Genomic DNA, 17,946 nt, shown 5'->3' with positions numbered 1-17,946 from the left:
TCATTACACAAAGTAAAACTATTTCCCCATGTTTATTTCCCCCCACTGCTCCTCAGATGTTCTTGTCAACTGCTGGAAATGGCCCACCTTGATTATCACTACAAAAGGTTCCCCCACCCTTGGCTCTCCTGCTGGTAATAGCTCACCTTAAGTGATCACTCTCGTTACAGTGTGTATGGTAACACCCATTGTTTCATGTTCTCTATGTACATAAATCTCCCCGCTGTATTTTCCACTAAATGCATCCAATGAAGTTAGCTGTAGCTCACGAAAGCTTATGCTCAAATAAATTTGTTAGTCTAAGGTGCCACAAGTCCTCCTTTTCTTTTTGTTTCCATTGTAAACCTGAGTTGGGGCTTTCTGCTAGATATTTCTTCATCTCTTGCCAGTACCCAAGAGACACTTGACAAGATACAAGATTGATCTGTGCCCTAATGACTCTACTAGTTGAACATCAATATAGTAAGATACATCAGTCTCCCAGCATGGACCATCTAACTGCAACATGAGATCTGCTTACAAGATTCTCTCTCAGAACCATCACAACCTATGATAGGTTCATCATTAAGACACTGTCCATTGGATGTAGAGAACGCACTTATTGTTGGCTTTATACATTATATGACTGATTGGTATGGTTCAGTTCCAAACAGGACCAGATATGCACTGTCCCAAGAAAAGTAACAAGAATATATCATTCAAAAATTTGTAAAAAGTGATCAGGGGTGGGGGGAATAAATTAGGGGCGTACACTCCTGTTACTGGTGTGGAAGGGAGTCCATGCAAACAGGAAAGAAAGAAAAGAAGAAGAAGAAGAAGAAAAAAAAAAGAGTGGCATGAGCAGAGGGAAAACAGCTCCACACTATCATTGCCCTGGAACATTGCCAAGTGGGGACTAGATGCAGTTATGCAAGAACTCAGATGTACAACTGCAGCCATAGATGGTAAGAGGGAGAAGTTGTCTAGACAATCAGCCATTCTGCACAGCATGTTCTCCTTCAGAGAAGTAAGTGTTTAGAGGTTTTTTGGGGTATCCCAAGTTACTGCTCACAGATCAGTAACAGCAACTACTCCCAACGTGTTTGCAAACCAAACAAAGGATATAGACCAGTGGCATAGGAGCCTTTTGTACGGTTTCTGACAGAAGGCGTTTCAGAGGGCCTTTCACAGGAAATACAGAAGGGCCAAGATCTTTGGGAAAGGATATTGCTGCCAGTCCCAAACCCAGAGCAAGCAATATGGTAGAGTGGCAGCACAAGAAGAGCCTGGGTGTACTTACATCTGGTGGTGCATTGAAGAGGGAGCAGGCATGTACCTCACTGCTCCATTTCCATGGTTTCACAAGGTACTGAATTCTTCCTGTGCTCCTCTCATATAAACTAAATTAACAAAACCAAAATATGAAACTTTTCACATCTGTGAAAACAGGGTTAAGCTTTTAAAGCACCTGGAAAAGAATCACCTGTGCAGGAAGCATTTCATGAATTGGAATGTGGATTCACAATGAAATTTAAGCAGTGTGTGTTCCGACACTGCATTTAAGTACACAGATTGTCGTCATTTTACAGACAACAACAAGCAATTTGAGTTCTATAGGTGGACAAACATGCACCCAAGATATTTTATTAACTTAAAAATACTAGAATTAAAATTTCCAATTACAAAGCAAGTTGAATCTTCATCCAAGCTCTCATTTATCAGTTTTCAGGTCAAAACAAACAAGTGTTTCCTGCTAGACCCAGTCAAGCTAGTAAATCCCTGAAAATGGAGATCTGTAACTGCAGTGGTGACCCACCTAACATTTCCTTGCTGCTTCTCTCCTCCAATACATGGATACTGACATTAATTATGCACTTTTGAAATCAACAGCTTAGATTCTCCCAGACATGTGGTTGGCTGTATGAGTATTTTACACATGCCTGAACTAGTGCTAAGGAAACACTGGAATGCATCCGCACACGCCTTTCCCTCTTCAGAGGCATTCCTGAGTTAACAGGAGAGACTTGTAATTTAACTGCAAGAGGACAAATGCTATTTGCCAGGGAAAGACTTCCTGTTTAGTCTGGGAAAGGGGAGAGAGAGAGCAAGAACAAACACGAGAACATCACTTGCTAAATCTTCAGATAAAATTTAGAAATAAAGTTTGTTATATTTAAAACCAGATGCAATTAAGAGGGAAAACCATGCAGTTGTTTTACTTTACATAAACTATGAAGCACAGAATTTCTGTCACCCAGACCTTTCAGGTTAATTGTATCTTGAAAGATATGTAGTTACAAGAGGATCTAAAATATTATCTTCTGGAGTTTACTGCCTCTCCTCGAGCCTCGAAGGACAGAAGTTTGTGTCTGGGAATTGTCAACTTCTGGCACGTTTGCCCATTCAGCTACAGTAACAGCTCTTAAAAGAAGAATTGAGTAGACCTACACTAAATAGACATGACCTTTCATTTCTGTTTTTTCCATCAGCTCCCAGAATCCCTGCCAAGATTTCAGGCTGAAGGGATCTTTCAATACACAAGAGAGTATCAGTATTCGTGTCCACAGTACGGCAGGGACCTATTCAGCACAACTTGTCCATAGTTTTGGAGTGTCACACAATAAAAGAAAATCTGGAATATAAAAATGTTTTGTGCTGGAATTCACAACCATTTTACTTTGGGGGGTCTTCCCATGTACCCACGCAAACAAGCATGGTGTTCTCTCAGGAGCAATGTTCAGTCCTAAAAATTTAATCAAATCAGAGCAAAAGAAAACGAAACCCTAGAAAACTCAGGGGTAAGTAACAGAAGCAGATACTTAGATAATGAACTGGAATTGTTGATAACTGCTCAACCATTTATCTAAATGGCTCATTATCTAACTGGTTAAGACCTGCAAGTAATTGTTTTGATTGGAGCACATGGACTTTTCAGAGTTTGCTCAGCCTTGACTAAGTACAACCAAGCAGTGATGCTCGGTATTTTTAAAATGAGTCTCTCTCCTCCCAGAAAGAAAAGGAGTACTTGTAGCACCTTAGAGACTAACCAATTTATTTGAGCATAAGCTTTCGTGAGCTACAGCTCACTTCATAAGCTTATGCTCAAATAAATTGGTTAGTCTCTAAGGTGCCACAAGTACTCCTTTTCTTTTAGCGAATACAGACTAACACGGCTGTTACTCTGAAATCTCTCCTCCCAGCAACTTTATACACTAGAATGAAAACCTCAATTTCTCTTGTATAAAAATAGTTACCTGCAAAACCAAAGGCTGTAAGGCATGCTTTCAAGCCTCAGCAATACTCCCACTCTTTGGCCTCCTTTTTAACTACAAGAAAGAAGAGTTCTTAACTCAAGTTAACAAAAATCCTAGTGACAAGACAGTTTGTAGTCTTCACATGAATTAATAAATTAATAACTATGGGGAAGCCTAGATCTTAGGACAACTTCCCAATAACTCTTGCATGTCCTATGCTCTTCATTGCAGCCATACATTGGTCTTCACATGGTCTTCTACAGGACTGGGGGAGGAGGGGGAACAAAAACAAAAAAACACTGAAGCACAGGTCAAATCATACTGACATATAGATATGGAACTACAGCAGATGCTAAGCCACGGGGGAGCCAGGACAATGGGAGGCTATCCCTACTCCAAATATTTAAAATAGAGCAATCCAGTCTCAGTTAAGCAGGAGTACTGAGTCTAAGATTACATATCTACACAAGATTATCACAATCATGTTGTAATGCACAGGTATGGTCTAAGCCCCCCTGCATAATATGCTGCCACAGCACCAGCAGTGCAAATGGAATTCTTTAAGGACACAACTAATGTTCTATCTAAGACCACAAATAAATACAATTTATTGTAAAATATTCACTCAGACTCCAAGAAATAGAAAAATTATGAGTTTTCCGTTTTGTTTTTTTTTTAAAAGAAGTTTACTGCATATATAATTTCCCATCCACCCCAGGTGTGTGTGTGTGTGAAAAACTGTCACCAATTCTCCATATTGACTATGGTGAAGATTGCTTGAGATTAGCAACAGGTTATTTTTCTGGGTTTTATTTTTTAATTTGATTTTTTTTTGAGACTCCTCAATCCTGAACTGGCCCTTCAGTAGAAGACCCAGAAGTCTCAGAAGACCAATTTTAATAACTACTCAAACCCAATGGTTGTTTGAGCTGCTGGGGGAGGGGGCATATCCACATTTTGCTGGATAACACCATACCTGAAAGGAGTGGTGGGGGGGGGGGGGGAGAAAGAGAAGCAAAGCTTCTGTGAAGAAAGAACATTCCCAATTAGACCAATGCTGGAGTTCAATGCTCACCGCCTTGGAAGATGCGTATGGTCAGATTTATGCTTGTGCAGAAACCGGAGCAAAAGATGGAAGAGGAAGTTGTGGCTTATACTGACCCTGGAGCTGCCTAGAGCCAGTTTGGCCCCAGCTGCTAATTAGTGCAACTCAAGACTTCCATGGCTTGGTGGCAGTTATGGGGACAGATCACCCTGGCCACACCGCTCCCAAATCCTGAACACCCCCCTGTGCCAACAGAGTAAGCACAGTGTCAGCAGGCAGGGCTTAGACCCGGGAGGGAGAGGTGTTCACCTTCCTCTGCAGCATGGGGCATGGATCACTTGCAGGTTTAAACTAGTGTAAATGGTGGATTCTCTGTAACTTGAAGTCTTTAAACCACAATTTCAGTAACTCAGCCAGAGGTTAGGAGTCTATTACAGGAGTGGATGAGTGAGGTTCTATGGCCTGTGATGTGCAGGAGGTCGGACTAGCCGATCATGATGGCCCCTTCCGGCCTTAAAGATTATGAGGGCTTCCTAGCACCAACGAAATCAAGTTCTGACAACCCTAGTTTCTCATACTCAGATCACTGCTGCTGACCTTAGTGGTCGACTGGCTTCACAAAATGTCCCTGTTTGTTAACACTGGCCAGGCCATGAGGTCTGGCATATTGCACGCCCACCCTTCACTTTTGCTGTGTAAACAGCTGTCTCCTGATTTACAGGACAGTCTTCTCTTCATGTCCCACAATTTCAGTTACAATTACATGTGTACAATATTTAGGAGAGTGAACTACACATAGATCAATGAACTATTACTACAAAGCTTACTCCTTACTTCAGTCAGACATACAATTCCATGTGAATAGGAAGCAAGGCTTTTATCAGTAAACAGCATGTCTTCAGCCTTATTACATTTTAGGTATTGATACCAGTTAGTGTCCAAAACTATATACACAGCCAGCACTGCCAGGATCCAGAGGTTCACAACATGCAGTTTTGTTGCAGTTGCTAAATCAGAGTAATCTGCTAACATAGAACGTCACTTAGCCATTGTTCTGAAACATGACCTAATTTCCTGATAAGTGAGAGGTGTTTTAGCTTTGTAGCTGTGCTCCAGTTGTATATGTATCTAGACCTGGATAGACTAAAAATAAATCAAGGATTTTCTTTTTATGCTAGACTTAATCAAAGCAGACCAAAGTCACCATTTGCATCTTCGCTCCCATCCCTGCCTGTATTGTAGTAATTTCATGTAAAAGACCAAGGTTCTGATGTGTGACGTTACCATTCCTGTCAAAACCATGAAGAGTTTATTGACTAATCTATGGCCGTTGTTCATCTTTTTAAGTCTCAGGCCACTTTGTAAAACAAAAATCCTGCCATGGACCCACTTTTCCCCAAGCGCCACTCAGAGAATTTCCATTGTATGAACTAAGTAGGTGGTTTGTGTGGATCACTGATGTTCCATGGACCACTGGGCCACTGTTGGGGGAGGAAGAGCTCAGATGATTTCTTGCTGAATACTGAAGTAACATTTTAGTGCAGGTGGTCCAGTGTAAACTTTGCACCATGAGCACATCATCAACATGCCAGATCTGGAGGACCACACCCAGTTTACATATACACATTTACTTTCAAAAAAATTTGCACATACAGTATTTGCTTATACTTGCAATTGTTGATCGAGTATTAGAAACTGAGTTCACCAGCAAGCTATCCAGTCAATGACTAAACTGGATGGGGAGGAAAGAGAACCCTTTGGATACATGTAAAGAGTTAAAGGTTGTAAACCCCACAAAGGGAAGAAATTGTTGGGGGTGGTCCAACTTCACTTATATTTGCAGCTTCCTTGACAAAAGGATTAAAAGCTCACTAACAATAAATACCTTGGGCTTCCCCCCCCCCCCCCCACACAGAAGATTCACTGGTTTAACTAAAGATATTATCAAAAAGGAGTACTTGTGGCACCTTAGAGACTAACCAATTTATTTGAGCATGAGCTTTCGTGAGCTACAGCTCACTTCATCAGATGCATAATATGCATCTGATGAAGTGAGCTGTAGCTCACGAAAGCTCATGCTCAAATAAATTGGTTAGTCTCTAAGGTGCCACAAGTACTCCTTTTCTTTTTGCGAATACAGACTAACACGGCTGTTACTCTGAAACCTAAAGATATTATGTGGCACTGAGGTAGTTTTAACTGGTGTAGCTTTGTTTTTAGAGCAGTCCCTGACAAATTGCATCCTCAGTTATGAGAAGGTCAAAGGTGGCACACAAAAATCCTAAAGGGCATTGCACAATGATCATCACCACTTTGCCATCTCATTTCAGCAGGATTTCTTTTTCAACAAAGTAGCTGTGTCCACAACTTGCAAGTGGCATGGTAGATACAAAAGTGAAAACTGAACTTGTAGAATCCAAGTCATTTTGGCTCTAAATGAGCATTCTTGTGTTTTTCACACCTGTTCTACAACTAAAATGAGGAATACTGCTGTCCAGTCACCCTATTTTCAAATGAAAATTGGGAATAAGGATGTTAATGGATTAATGTATTTTTAAGACACACACAAAAAAAGGACCATTAGGAGCATCAAAAGTCAGACCTTCTTGCATGACACAGGCCATAGAATTTCACAGAATGATTGAGGCATCTAGCCCAATAACATGCTTAAACCAGAGCAGAACTTTTAAGGGGTATGCAAGTCTGGATCTTTAGCCCTTTCTCTGTAACGTTACCCTTTTATGATTCGACTACACAGGACTGAAATACCCAGATCTGCCACAGACATCCTGTGTGATTGACCTTGCCTAGATTAGTAAGGGTCTACGCCTCACTTCTACACAAGCTGTAAAAATCCTCACGGGGTGCTGCAGGTTACATCTGTAGGACACTTGCATTTGAGAATCCTCAAGGTGTTCTTGCATACCATGACACAATGGATCTGCTCTTAGGGGGTGCAGCTAGATCACTGGTTCACAGGCTATAAAAGCAAATCAGACAGAGTGGTAAAGGTCAGGTATGGTAATAGCCCCGCTTTACTCCTAAAGTAAAAGATGTACAGATTTTAATTATGGCTGGTCAAAAATCCAACAGCAAACCACTCATGAGCAAATTGTGTCTGTTAGATAATCTTAGCCAGTGCCATCACTCACATCAGATAGCTGAGTAACCGTACACAGAGATGTGGTGGACAAATACTTGTCTAGTTTGTGGGATAGTTTCCACCTAATAGAAAGGGACAAAAGAGGAAAGATTTTAGGGGACTCTATAGTTCACCTAGTTTGGGGCAAAGTCTTTCCTAGGAGATGCTGCTCCTGCTCCCACCTCCTCCATTTATCAAGACACAGAGATAATATTTGTCTGGATGCTGTAGTGGCTGTGCAAGGAACTGACACCTGAGATAGTAAAACCACCCACAAAACTGCTTTCTGGCACTATTCCAATGCACAATTCATGTCTCCAGGACTGTCCAAACTCTGGGATCTCCCTCAGCAATTCTCCCCCCGCAACCCACCCCCCAACAAAATCACAGCCATCACAGACAGAATAAGCTAGACAATCGGCACTGAATGAGACTATGGGGGGCGGGGGAAGAGAGGGAAAGAGGATTACAAGTTATGTCAGCACTTCCATAAAGATTTTGCAGTGAACAAAGTGAACTTTGTCCCCTTCAAGGCAAAATAAATAAATAAATAAATAAATAAATAAAACAACCAACAAGAAAAAAAAAATTCTGTGGCTCTAAAGTTTTACCCAGGAGAGTTTGCACGGGTGCGGGAAAGCTTGGTGCTGCTGAAAAGTATGGACTAGCTGGCTACCACCAGAAAGGGAATTTTGGGAAGTGGCTAAGCTCTGGGAGGCTGCAGTCACAGGCACTTCATTAACAAAGGGAGCAAGAAAAAGATCCAGTTTATGGGACTTCTGTGGAGCCCCATCACAGCAGCCTCCCTGGTTCTAGGGATTTGAATGTGAGGAAGCACCGGCCAAGACAGCATCTCTTACCGGCAGGCTAATACACATTCGGGGAAGGGAGTGTTTCCAAGCCCAAAAGCAACAACAAACAACAAAAAAAGGCAGAACCCCCCCCCCCCCCCAAGTCTCAAGCATCTTGAAGCAGGATCAGAGGAGGCTCCCCCCTCCCCCTTTCTGAGCTAGGGGAAGGGGATGGGGGAGGAAAACCCTTTAAAGCACAAAGCCTGGAGCAGAACTTACTGCCATGCCCACCCAAAAGTCTCCCACTCACTCCAGCTTTGCTGAAAGCTCACATCACCACCACCACCACCCCCCATTATGGTAGGAACGCCTCCCCCAAAGCCCCACAGAGGCTGAAATACAACCAAAAACATGCGATTGCTGGAGAATAAAGTAAACAGTGATCCAAATACAAAACACCGCATATTAGAGACAAAAACGTTCTTTTTCTCTGCTAGAGCAGCTCTCATTGATTTTTTTTTTTTTGGGCTTATTGAAGGAGATTAGATTTCCTCCTGCAGGCGGGTCAAAGAGAGAAAAGGGTTGAAGGTAAGGGGGGAAAAAAAACAAAACAAAACTTTGTAACACAACACTTCCATGCACGATCAGTCGCCATGCTTAAGATTTTCTCCCCCTTCCTCGTTCTTTGAGCAGACACTGAAACTAGGCCAAAAAAACTTTTCCCTGCCCCTTCTTTTCTTGTAGCCACTAGAGTGAAATGTGCACAAAGAGACCCGTGGAGCTATGTTTTCTTAACTACAATAGCAGGACTAATTAGATCATAGAAGCAAGGCAGTGATACAGTAACAAGTAGCTAAACAACAAGACAGAGCGAAGGAGAAAGTTTGCACCTTGAACACTTACCAATCAGACCTCCCACTAGAAAGGCGATGACTTGGAAAATCAGTAAGATCCCTCCAACAATGCACAGCTTTTTAGTGCTCATGTTTTCTATAATTGCCCCAGCCATTTTTTAAAAGATTTCCACGCGCCCCCACCCCCTTCTCTCTCGCTGCAAAACTTAAGGCTCTGAAAGTGCTGCAGGGATGGAAAGAAGACAGACTCAGCACAGATTGCCCAGGCACGCCCGGATCTGGCTCCCCCTCTGCTGAGAGCTGTGATTGTGGCCGGCTCTCGGCTGCATGTGGCTGCTTTAAAGGAGCAGGAAAGCGAATCACATGATACCTACCTCCTCCTCTCCACTCCCCCCCTTTCCCTCCCTGATCCATTCAGCAGCAGCAGACATTGGTGTCAGTCTCATGCAGCAGTGGCAGCTTCTTCAGCTGCGGGAACAGCCAGAGCTGCCCAGTCAAGGGTTGCTTGTTTTGGTTTTTGAATAGCACAAACACAGAAGTTGGAGGTAGAAGGGCTAGTCCAGTCCAGGAGTGTCCCCTTGAGAGTGTTCTCTAGGGCCTTCCCCAGTGCAGTTTTAAGGGTGAGGTTTGTACTAGCCTAGTAGGGTTTTTTTCATAATGCATAACAAACACTAAGTGCTTTCAGTGCTAAGCATTATCCATTGTTTTAATAACATTATGTTCTATTTTAGCACCTTTCAAAAGGAGGATTTCAAAGCACAATGTAGGGTAAATAAAGGATGCCCCAGTGGATAAGGACTTTAACACATCACTGAAAGGACTTAATATGCTGTTGAAACAGTCACCCTGAGGCAAGATGCAGACTTCCTTTAAGGGTAAACATTAACACCATAAATGAACAGACTTAAGAATTTTAATTTTATTAAAATGATGTTAAAAAGAAAATGATACAGAGTTTAAGCATAGAAGTTTCTGTTTATCAGGGAATAACGTACAGATTACCAAGGGGCACGAAGTTTGGTTTAGGATCGGATGATATAAGGAATAGATAATCTGCAATATCCCCAATTGGGGGTAAAAAGTTAGCGGGTCAAAGTACAGACATTGAGATAGGAGGGTATTTTGTTCATATAATGGCTGTATATCCATCTGTAGCCCAGTGGGCCATCTTACCTGTATTATATTCATTGCTTTGTTATTCTGTTTTATTATATTTAGTAGTAATACAAGGAAGCTACAGGCTTTTACCCTGTAAAATTTGGCTTTAGCAGATGGCATGAGGCTTGAGGCCTATAACCTTTGGAATAGATAAATTTAAGTAACTTGTAAGTTACAGGGAAGTAGCATGCAAGAGGGGGAATTTTGTCCAGAATACCGACGTCAGCCACACACAGAACATAGCTGACACCAGCATCCAGAAGGTTCCGGACAGAACGTCTGACCACAAAGGCACCATGACAACAAATTGACATGTATGCTAATAGAGTAACATCATACATATACTAACCTATAGAAAACAGACACCTTAAGGGGAGGAAATACAAAGAAGGACCTCTACTGAACATGCATTGGACATGGTAATGTCAGCGTAACCTACTATAAAAGTAATATCCCAGGGGTAGCAAAGGGAGAGATGTAGACCTTGGGAGGGGCCAGAATGATGGCCACGAGGAAGATGAGGATGGTGACAGCGATGAGAAAGATAATGGTTAACATTCCAAGGTGTAAGTATGTACTTTCTTTATTATCTCTATCTGCTTTGTTGAGTTTAAGTGTGTGTATAACTTTGCTAAATTATTAATAAATCATTTATCTTTATATATATATGTAAAGTTCCTATAGTGTGAGTGTTCCACCTGTGCACATTGGGGTTCCCAAATTATATGTTAATTTTACAATAATCTAACTGGGCCTGATCTTGGGACAAGAACCTGTTAATCCTCAAATTACAATTGTATACACCCAATTTTGGGTCAGGCTACTCATCTGATACAGCAGGAAGAGTTTAGATGAGTCATAATGTGAATTAAGTTGAAATTTAGTCAGGATGCCAAAAATCATACACCTAAACAAAACAAGTTCTTTAGTGTCCACAAGCAGTAAGGACAGTTGCCGCTCCAAATAAAGACAGCAGTAAGTTTTCTATGATATTCAGTTTCTTCCCAGTTATGCCACCATCAAATAAAGGCTCTCTCTCTTTAGTGTTCAGGTCCTTCTGATGCTACAAGGCTATGTCTCCTCCTCCAATTAATGATACTTTAGCCAAAGTACTTTCTTTACTTCAATTCCTCCAACCATTTAATTATTTTTGTTGCTATCCTTTGAATTTCCTCCAAATTACATACAAAGTTTGGAGGTGCCCAAAACTGAATGTAGCATTCTAGCTGCAATCTCACCAGTGCCACAGAGAGGGCTTATCACTAGCTGGTCTGTGACAGTACGTTTGCTCACATGTTGCCATATCACAATCTAGAATTAATTCACTCTGTTCACCGCTGCCCTCATTAGTGGTTTCTGGCATTACTGGTTTTCAGTTATTTATGGGATTCCACAGGGACCACTGTTAACCCTGATTATTTAACATCTTGATACTTCTGAGATCTTTAATAAACAGAACATTACCATTTACAGATTAAACTAGATTGGGAGCTGTTGAAAACATCTTTGAGAACATAAACAATACAAAAGGAACAGAAGAGATAGGAATATAGGCAAGGCATATCACAATGGGAGCCAGTTGGGCAAATATGCAAACAGCAAGCTGCAAGAATAATATCCTGAAACATTATATATAGTCAATGAAATGGAGGTAGCTGGGAAGCAGTAATAGCACAAGATACCAATAGAGTTGATAGTAAAATTAGATAAGCGTTTGCACTGCAATATGGCTGCAAAAAAAACCCCCACACACGTGTATTCACTTTTCTTTGGGACAAAGATCTTATCTATGTGAATCTGAACAATGAAGCCATTGGTCATTCAATAATACAGATAATTAACACCTCAGAACCAGAAAGACAAGAAGTTAGAAAGAATTCAGAGAAGGGCAATAAACCAGAGTAAGGGTCTGGAGGGACTGACTTGTGAGGAAAGATTACAGTAAACTACAAAGAGCCTGGCCAGTTTAGGCTGATTAATTCTTGGCCAATTAGTATGAGGTGATGTGGGGGCACATGTTAACTTTATATAAGTAGAAATCAAGGTGGGGAGAAGAATTGTTTTGGGCGGTCTAACCAGGGGTAATTTTTCATGTACTTTTATCTTCCTTAACAGAGGTTTAGAAATCGTCCATTCACATGTAAGAACGTGTCCTCCCTTTCAGATGTAGTTGCAGGATCAAGGCTTAAATAACTTCAGTTAAATCCCATCCTTTGTACTATTTTCTTTAACTAATAAGGGAATCTGCTTTCCAACCAACATATTCCCTCATTAAGGGAGCACTGGCAAATTGCACCTAATGAACTTAGAACTCAACTTCCTTAATTCCAGGTTCATTATATGCAAGATGGTACTGATGCAGATTATTCAGACGTCTTATGTTAGCAAGGACAAGTGAAAAAAATAGAAGAGTGACACTGGAGACCAGCCAACAGTGTAGTGAGGAACTTTGGATTCACTAAGCATTAGATTGCCTTCTGTGGTACGGATTGTGTGTCAGGCTAACAACCTGTCCATGCAAAAATGCTTTCTGTTATGGAAACAAGCCAGAGAGACAAGACGCGTCTGTCCCAGATTTGCAAATACAATCATCAACTGTGAAGAACCACGATCTGCTGGATGTAAGACAAGATAGTACTGGCCAACCAGCAAATCCAGCTGATGCTTGGATGATGGAAAATCAAAGCCACAAGTTCTTCATCTGAAACAAGGTAACTTCACAGCTGAGGTTAAGACAAGAATTGGGAGTTGGAATGTTAGATCACTTTGAAGCACAGACAGAATGACACAAGTTATCAGATAAATGAAAATTTTTGGCCTAAGTATACTTGGGTTGATTGAAATCAGGTGGACTGAACAAGGCAAATTATTGTCTGAAGGTGTGATGGCTTTATATTCTGGAAGAGAGGATGACAACTACTGGGAAAGTAGAGCCTTATTATTTTGCAAGGAAGCTGCTAAAGCACTGAAGGAATGGGAATCTGTAGAGTCAGGAATATTGACTTCTTGCTTTGTGATGAACCGTGCAACTCAGTGTTATGTACCAACAGGCAATAGTAATGAACAGACTATTTCTATGCAAGGTTGCAGAGCATCCTTGGAAGATCAGTAAATATGACATTGTTTCCTTGTGGGAGATCTAAATGTACAGCTCGGTGATGATAATACTGGATATGAAAGCATTATGGGCAGACATGGCATCCCAGGACAAACTGACAATGGAGAACACTTTGTTGAACTCTGCAACCTGTGCAATCTTTGCCCTGGGGGGTACACTATTTTCACCCAAAGACAGACATAAACTGACGTGCAGATCAAATGATGGCTTCACCCACAAACAGCTTGACCATATTGCTGTTAGTAGGTGCTGGAGAAGATCGCTGTTGAACTCTAGAGTGTATATTAATGCTGATGTCAGAAATGATCACCATCTTGTTATTGAGTCAATCAAAATAAAACTAAAGAAGGCAACATCATGCAAGGCAGAAGGTATGTGTATGATACTAGACATTTAGCAGATCCACCAGGGGAGGTGTATTTCAAGCTGCAGCTTAACAATAGATAGATCTGAAGAGTTAAAAGAAGCTGATGGAAGACACAAAAGAACAACAGCAGTTTTTCAAAGAAGTAAGTGTGGATGGAGCCAGGACTACAATGGGGATGGAAGGTCTAAGGGCTAGTCTACACTGGCGGTGCTTTAATGTGCTTTGTGTGGTCACGGTGCAGCACTAGGAGAGAGCTCTCCCAGCACTCTAAAAAAACACCTCCACGAGGGGCGTAGCTCCCAGTGCTGGGGCACGATCTACACTGGTGCTTTACAGCGCTGAAACTTGCTGCGCTCAGGAGGGTGTTTTTTCACATCCCCGAGCAAGAAAGTTGAAGCACCATAAATTGCCAGTGTAGACAAACCCTAAGAAAGAATGGCTCCAACTAAATACATGAAAAGAGGAACGAATTAAAGAAAATAATTCAACAAGAACAAGACAGCAGTAAGAGCTATACTGCCACAAGAATATGTGGACAAAGACAAGGAAGTTAAAAGATCATCCAGAAGAGAATGGATGGAAAATTAAGCCAGAGAAGTTGAAGAGATGTACAAGAGAGGGGATTCTAAAAAGATTTTGCTAGTATCTAAAAAAATCACATCACAACTCTTGAACCTTGTAGTGGCATTGTGAAGGCTCAAGATGGTACAATTTTAACTTCAGAGGAAGGACAGAGAGCCCTGTTGACTGGAACATTTCCAGGTTATGTTTAACCAGCCAGAACCATACACTCTGATATCTGCAAAATAGCAGACTTACCTGTATCACTAGAAGTAATTGCCTCTGAGGCAGTAACTGAGACCATAAACCACCTAAAGAGTGGTAAAGCACCAAACTGTGATAAGATAGATGCTGAAAAGTTAAAAGATGGAGAGGAAGTGATTACTCCTCCTGAAGGTCGAAACAGCAGACTGGACTTCTACATAGAGTGCTTCCGCCAACGTGCACGGGCTGAAATTGTGGAAAAGCAGCATCACTTGCCTCATAACCTCAGCCGTGCAGAACACAATGCCAGAACACAGCCTCAGAAACAACTCTGAAATCATCATCAAAAAGGCTGACAAAGGAGGTGCTGTCGTCATCATGAATAGGTCAATCATGAATAGGTCGGAATATGAACAAGAGGCTACTCGGCAGCTCTCCAACACCACTTTCTACAAGCCATTACCCTCTTATCTGAGGGTTACCAAAAGAAACCACACCATTTGCTCAAGAAACTCCCTGAAAAAGCACAAGAACAAATCCGCACAGACACACCCCTGGAACCCTGACCTGGGGTATTCTATCTGCTACCCAAGATCCATAAACCTGGAAATCCTGGGCACCCCATCATCTCAGGCATTGGCACCCTGACAGCAGGATTGTCTGGCTATGTAGACTCCCTCCTCAGGCCCTACGCTACCAGCACTCCCAGCTATATTCGAGACACCACTGACTTCCTGAGGAAACTACAATCCATCGGTGATCTTCCTGAAAACTACCAGGCTACCATCCTGGCCACTATGGATGTAGAAGCCCTCTACACCAACATTCCACACAAAGATGGACTACAAGCGTCAGGAACAGTATCCCCGATAATGTCACAGCAAACCTGGTGGCTGAACTTTGACTTTGTCCTCACCCATAACTATTTCACATTTGGGGACAATGTATACCTTGAAATCAGCAGCACTGCTATGGGTTCTGCATGGCCCCACAGTATGCCAACATTTTTATGGCTGACTTAGAACAACGCTTCCTCAGCTCTCGCCCCCTAATGCCCCTACTCTACTTGCGCTATATTGATGACATCTTTATCATCGGGACCCATGGAAAAGAAGCCCTTGAGGAATTCCACCATGATTTCAACAATTTCCATCCCACCATCAACCTCAGCCTGGACCAGTCCACACAAGAAATCCACTTCCTGGACACTACGGTGCTAATAAGTGATGGCCACATAAACACCACCCTATACCGGAAACCTACTGACCGCTATTCCTACCTACATGCCTCCAGCTTTCACCCAGACCACACCACATGATCCATTGTCTACAGCCAAGCTCTACGATACAACCGCATTTGCTCCAACCCCTCAGACAGAGACAAACACCTACAAGATCTCTATCAAGCATTCTTACAACTACAATACCCACCTGCTGAAGTGAAGAAACAGATTGAAAGAGCCAGAAGAGTACCCAGAAGTCACCTACTACAGGACAGGCCCAACAAAGAAAATAACAGAATGCCACTAGCTGTCACCTTCAGCCCCCAACTAAAACCTCTCCAATACATTATCAAGGATCTACAACCTATCCTGAAGGACGACCCATCACTCTCACAAATCTTGGGAGACAGGCCAGTCCTTGCCTACAGACAGCCCCCCAACCTGAAGCAAATACTCACCAGCAACCACACACCACACAACAGAACCACTAACCCAGGAACCTATCCTTGCAACAAAGCCCGTTGCCAACTGTGCCCACATATCTATTCAGGGGACACCATCATAGGGCCTAATCACATCAGCCACACTATCAGAGGCTCGTTCACCTGCACATCTACCAATGTGATATATGTCATCATGTGCCAGCAATGCCCCTCTGCCATGTACATTGGGAAATTGGACAGTCTCTACGTAAAAGAATAAATGGACACAAATCAGATGTCAAGAATTATAACATTCATAAACCAGTCGGAGAACACTTCAATCTCTCTGGTCACTCGATTTCTGATCTCAAAGTGAGCATCCTTCAACAAAAAAACTGTGCTGGAAATGGCCCACCTTGATTATCACTTCAAAAGGTTTTCTCTCCCCTCACCCCACTCTCCTGCTGGTAATAGCTCATCTTAAGTGATCACTCTCCTTACAATGTATATTTTTTCATGGTCTGTGTGTATATATAAAATCTCCTCACTGTACTTTCCACTTTATGCATCCGATGAAGTGAGCTGTAGCTCACGAAAGCTTATGCTCAAATAAATTTGTTAGTCTCTGAGGTGCCACAAGTACTCCTTTTCTTTTTGCGAATACAGACTAACACGGCTCCTACTCTGAAACCTGTGATTTACATGTGCAAGTTGTAAAGAATGGTTTGGGAAAAGGAGATTTGTCCTAAAGATTGGAGAAGAGGTGTGTGACGTTATTGACATGAACTGTGACTGTACAGATCGTTGTTGCAATCTTGTACAAAGGAGGTCAAGTGAGGTGTCTATGAAAAGGATGTAATTTGCTGGTTATGATTATGCTGTCTGTATCATTTTTGTATTTGAAGTTATGAATATTGGCTATGTACTTGTATCTCAATGTGCCCAATTAAGAAACACTTAACTGACAATGGACCTTGGGAGACTCCAATCCACATCTGAGGAGTCTTCCTGGGAACGTTGAAGGTAGCATGTGAGCAATGGCTGCCACCTGCAAACTGAGTCATACACAGACATGTGACTTGCCTATGTGACTCCAAACTCCATCTTGCTGCTGTGATTTTCCACAATAAGAACAAAGGGGTCCTTCCACGTGGCAGAGGATATAAAAGGCCCTGGAAACCACTCCGTTTTGTCTTCAATCCTGCTCCTGACCTCTGGAGGAACTGTGCTTGAAACTGATGCTCTGAACAAAGGACTGAACGACCCAAGCTGGGATGTTTGTACTTCAGAGACTTGGTTGGTATAAATCAGCAGTAGTCCCACTGAGCCTGAAACAAGCCTGAACTAAGAACTTTGCAATTGTTGTATGTATTTGATTCCATGTAACCAATTTTAATTCTCATCTATATTTTTTTCTTTTTATGAATAAACCTTTGGATTTTAGATTCTAAAGAAGTGTGATTTGTGGGTAAGATCTGACTGGTATATTGACCTGGGTCTTGGGCTTTGTCCTTTGGGATTGGGAGAACCTTTTTTTTTCCCTTTTACTGGGGTATTGGTTTTCATAACCATTCATCCCCATAAGGAATGGTGCTGGTGGTGATACAAGGGAACTGGAGCATCTGAGGAAATTATTTCTGGTTAGCCAGTGGAGTAAAACTGAAGTCCTCTGTTTGGCTCCTTTGGTGTGCCTTAGTAGTGAAAGATCCCCAGCCTTGGGCTGTGATTGCCCTGCTCTAAGCAATTTGTCCTGAATTGATACTCTCAGTAGCGTCCCACCAGCGGCCACTTTGTTACAAGGTGTCATCTGTAAAATCCCCGAAAAGGGG

The 17,946-nt window shown here is 42.1% G+C and overlaps 1 protein-coding gene across 1 annotated transcript in view; it reads right to left on the bottom strand.

Moving 5' to 3' along the window:
• WLS (Wnt ligand secretion mediator) overlaps positions 1-9,234 on the bottom strand; it is a 68,895-nt gene extending 59,661 nt beyond the window's left edge. The window contains exon 1 of the mRNA XM_077823986.1: positions 9,115-9,234. Coding sequence (XP_077680112.1) covers positions 9,115-9,220 — 106 coding nt within the window. The 5' untranslated portion in view covers positions 9,221-9,234. The remainder of the gene's footprint in view (positions 1-9,114) is intronic.
• Positions 9,235-17,946: the final 8,712 nt, after the last annotated feature.

This window comes from Eretmochelys imbricata, chromosome 8 (assembly GCF_965152235.1).
Source record: "Eretmochelys imbricata isolate rEreImb1 chromosome 8, rEreImb1.hap1, whole genome shotgun sequence".
Classification (NCBI taxonomy): domain Eukaryota; kingdom Metazoa; phylum Chordata; order Testudines; family Cheloniidae; genus Eretmochelys; species Eretmochelys imbricata.
This window is presented reverse-complemented; position numbering and strand designations above follow the sequence as displayed.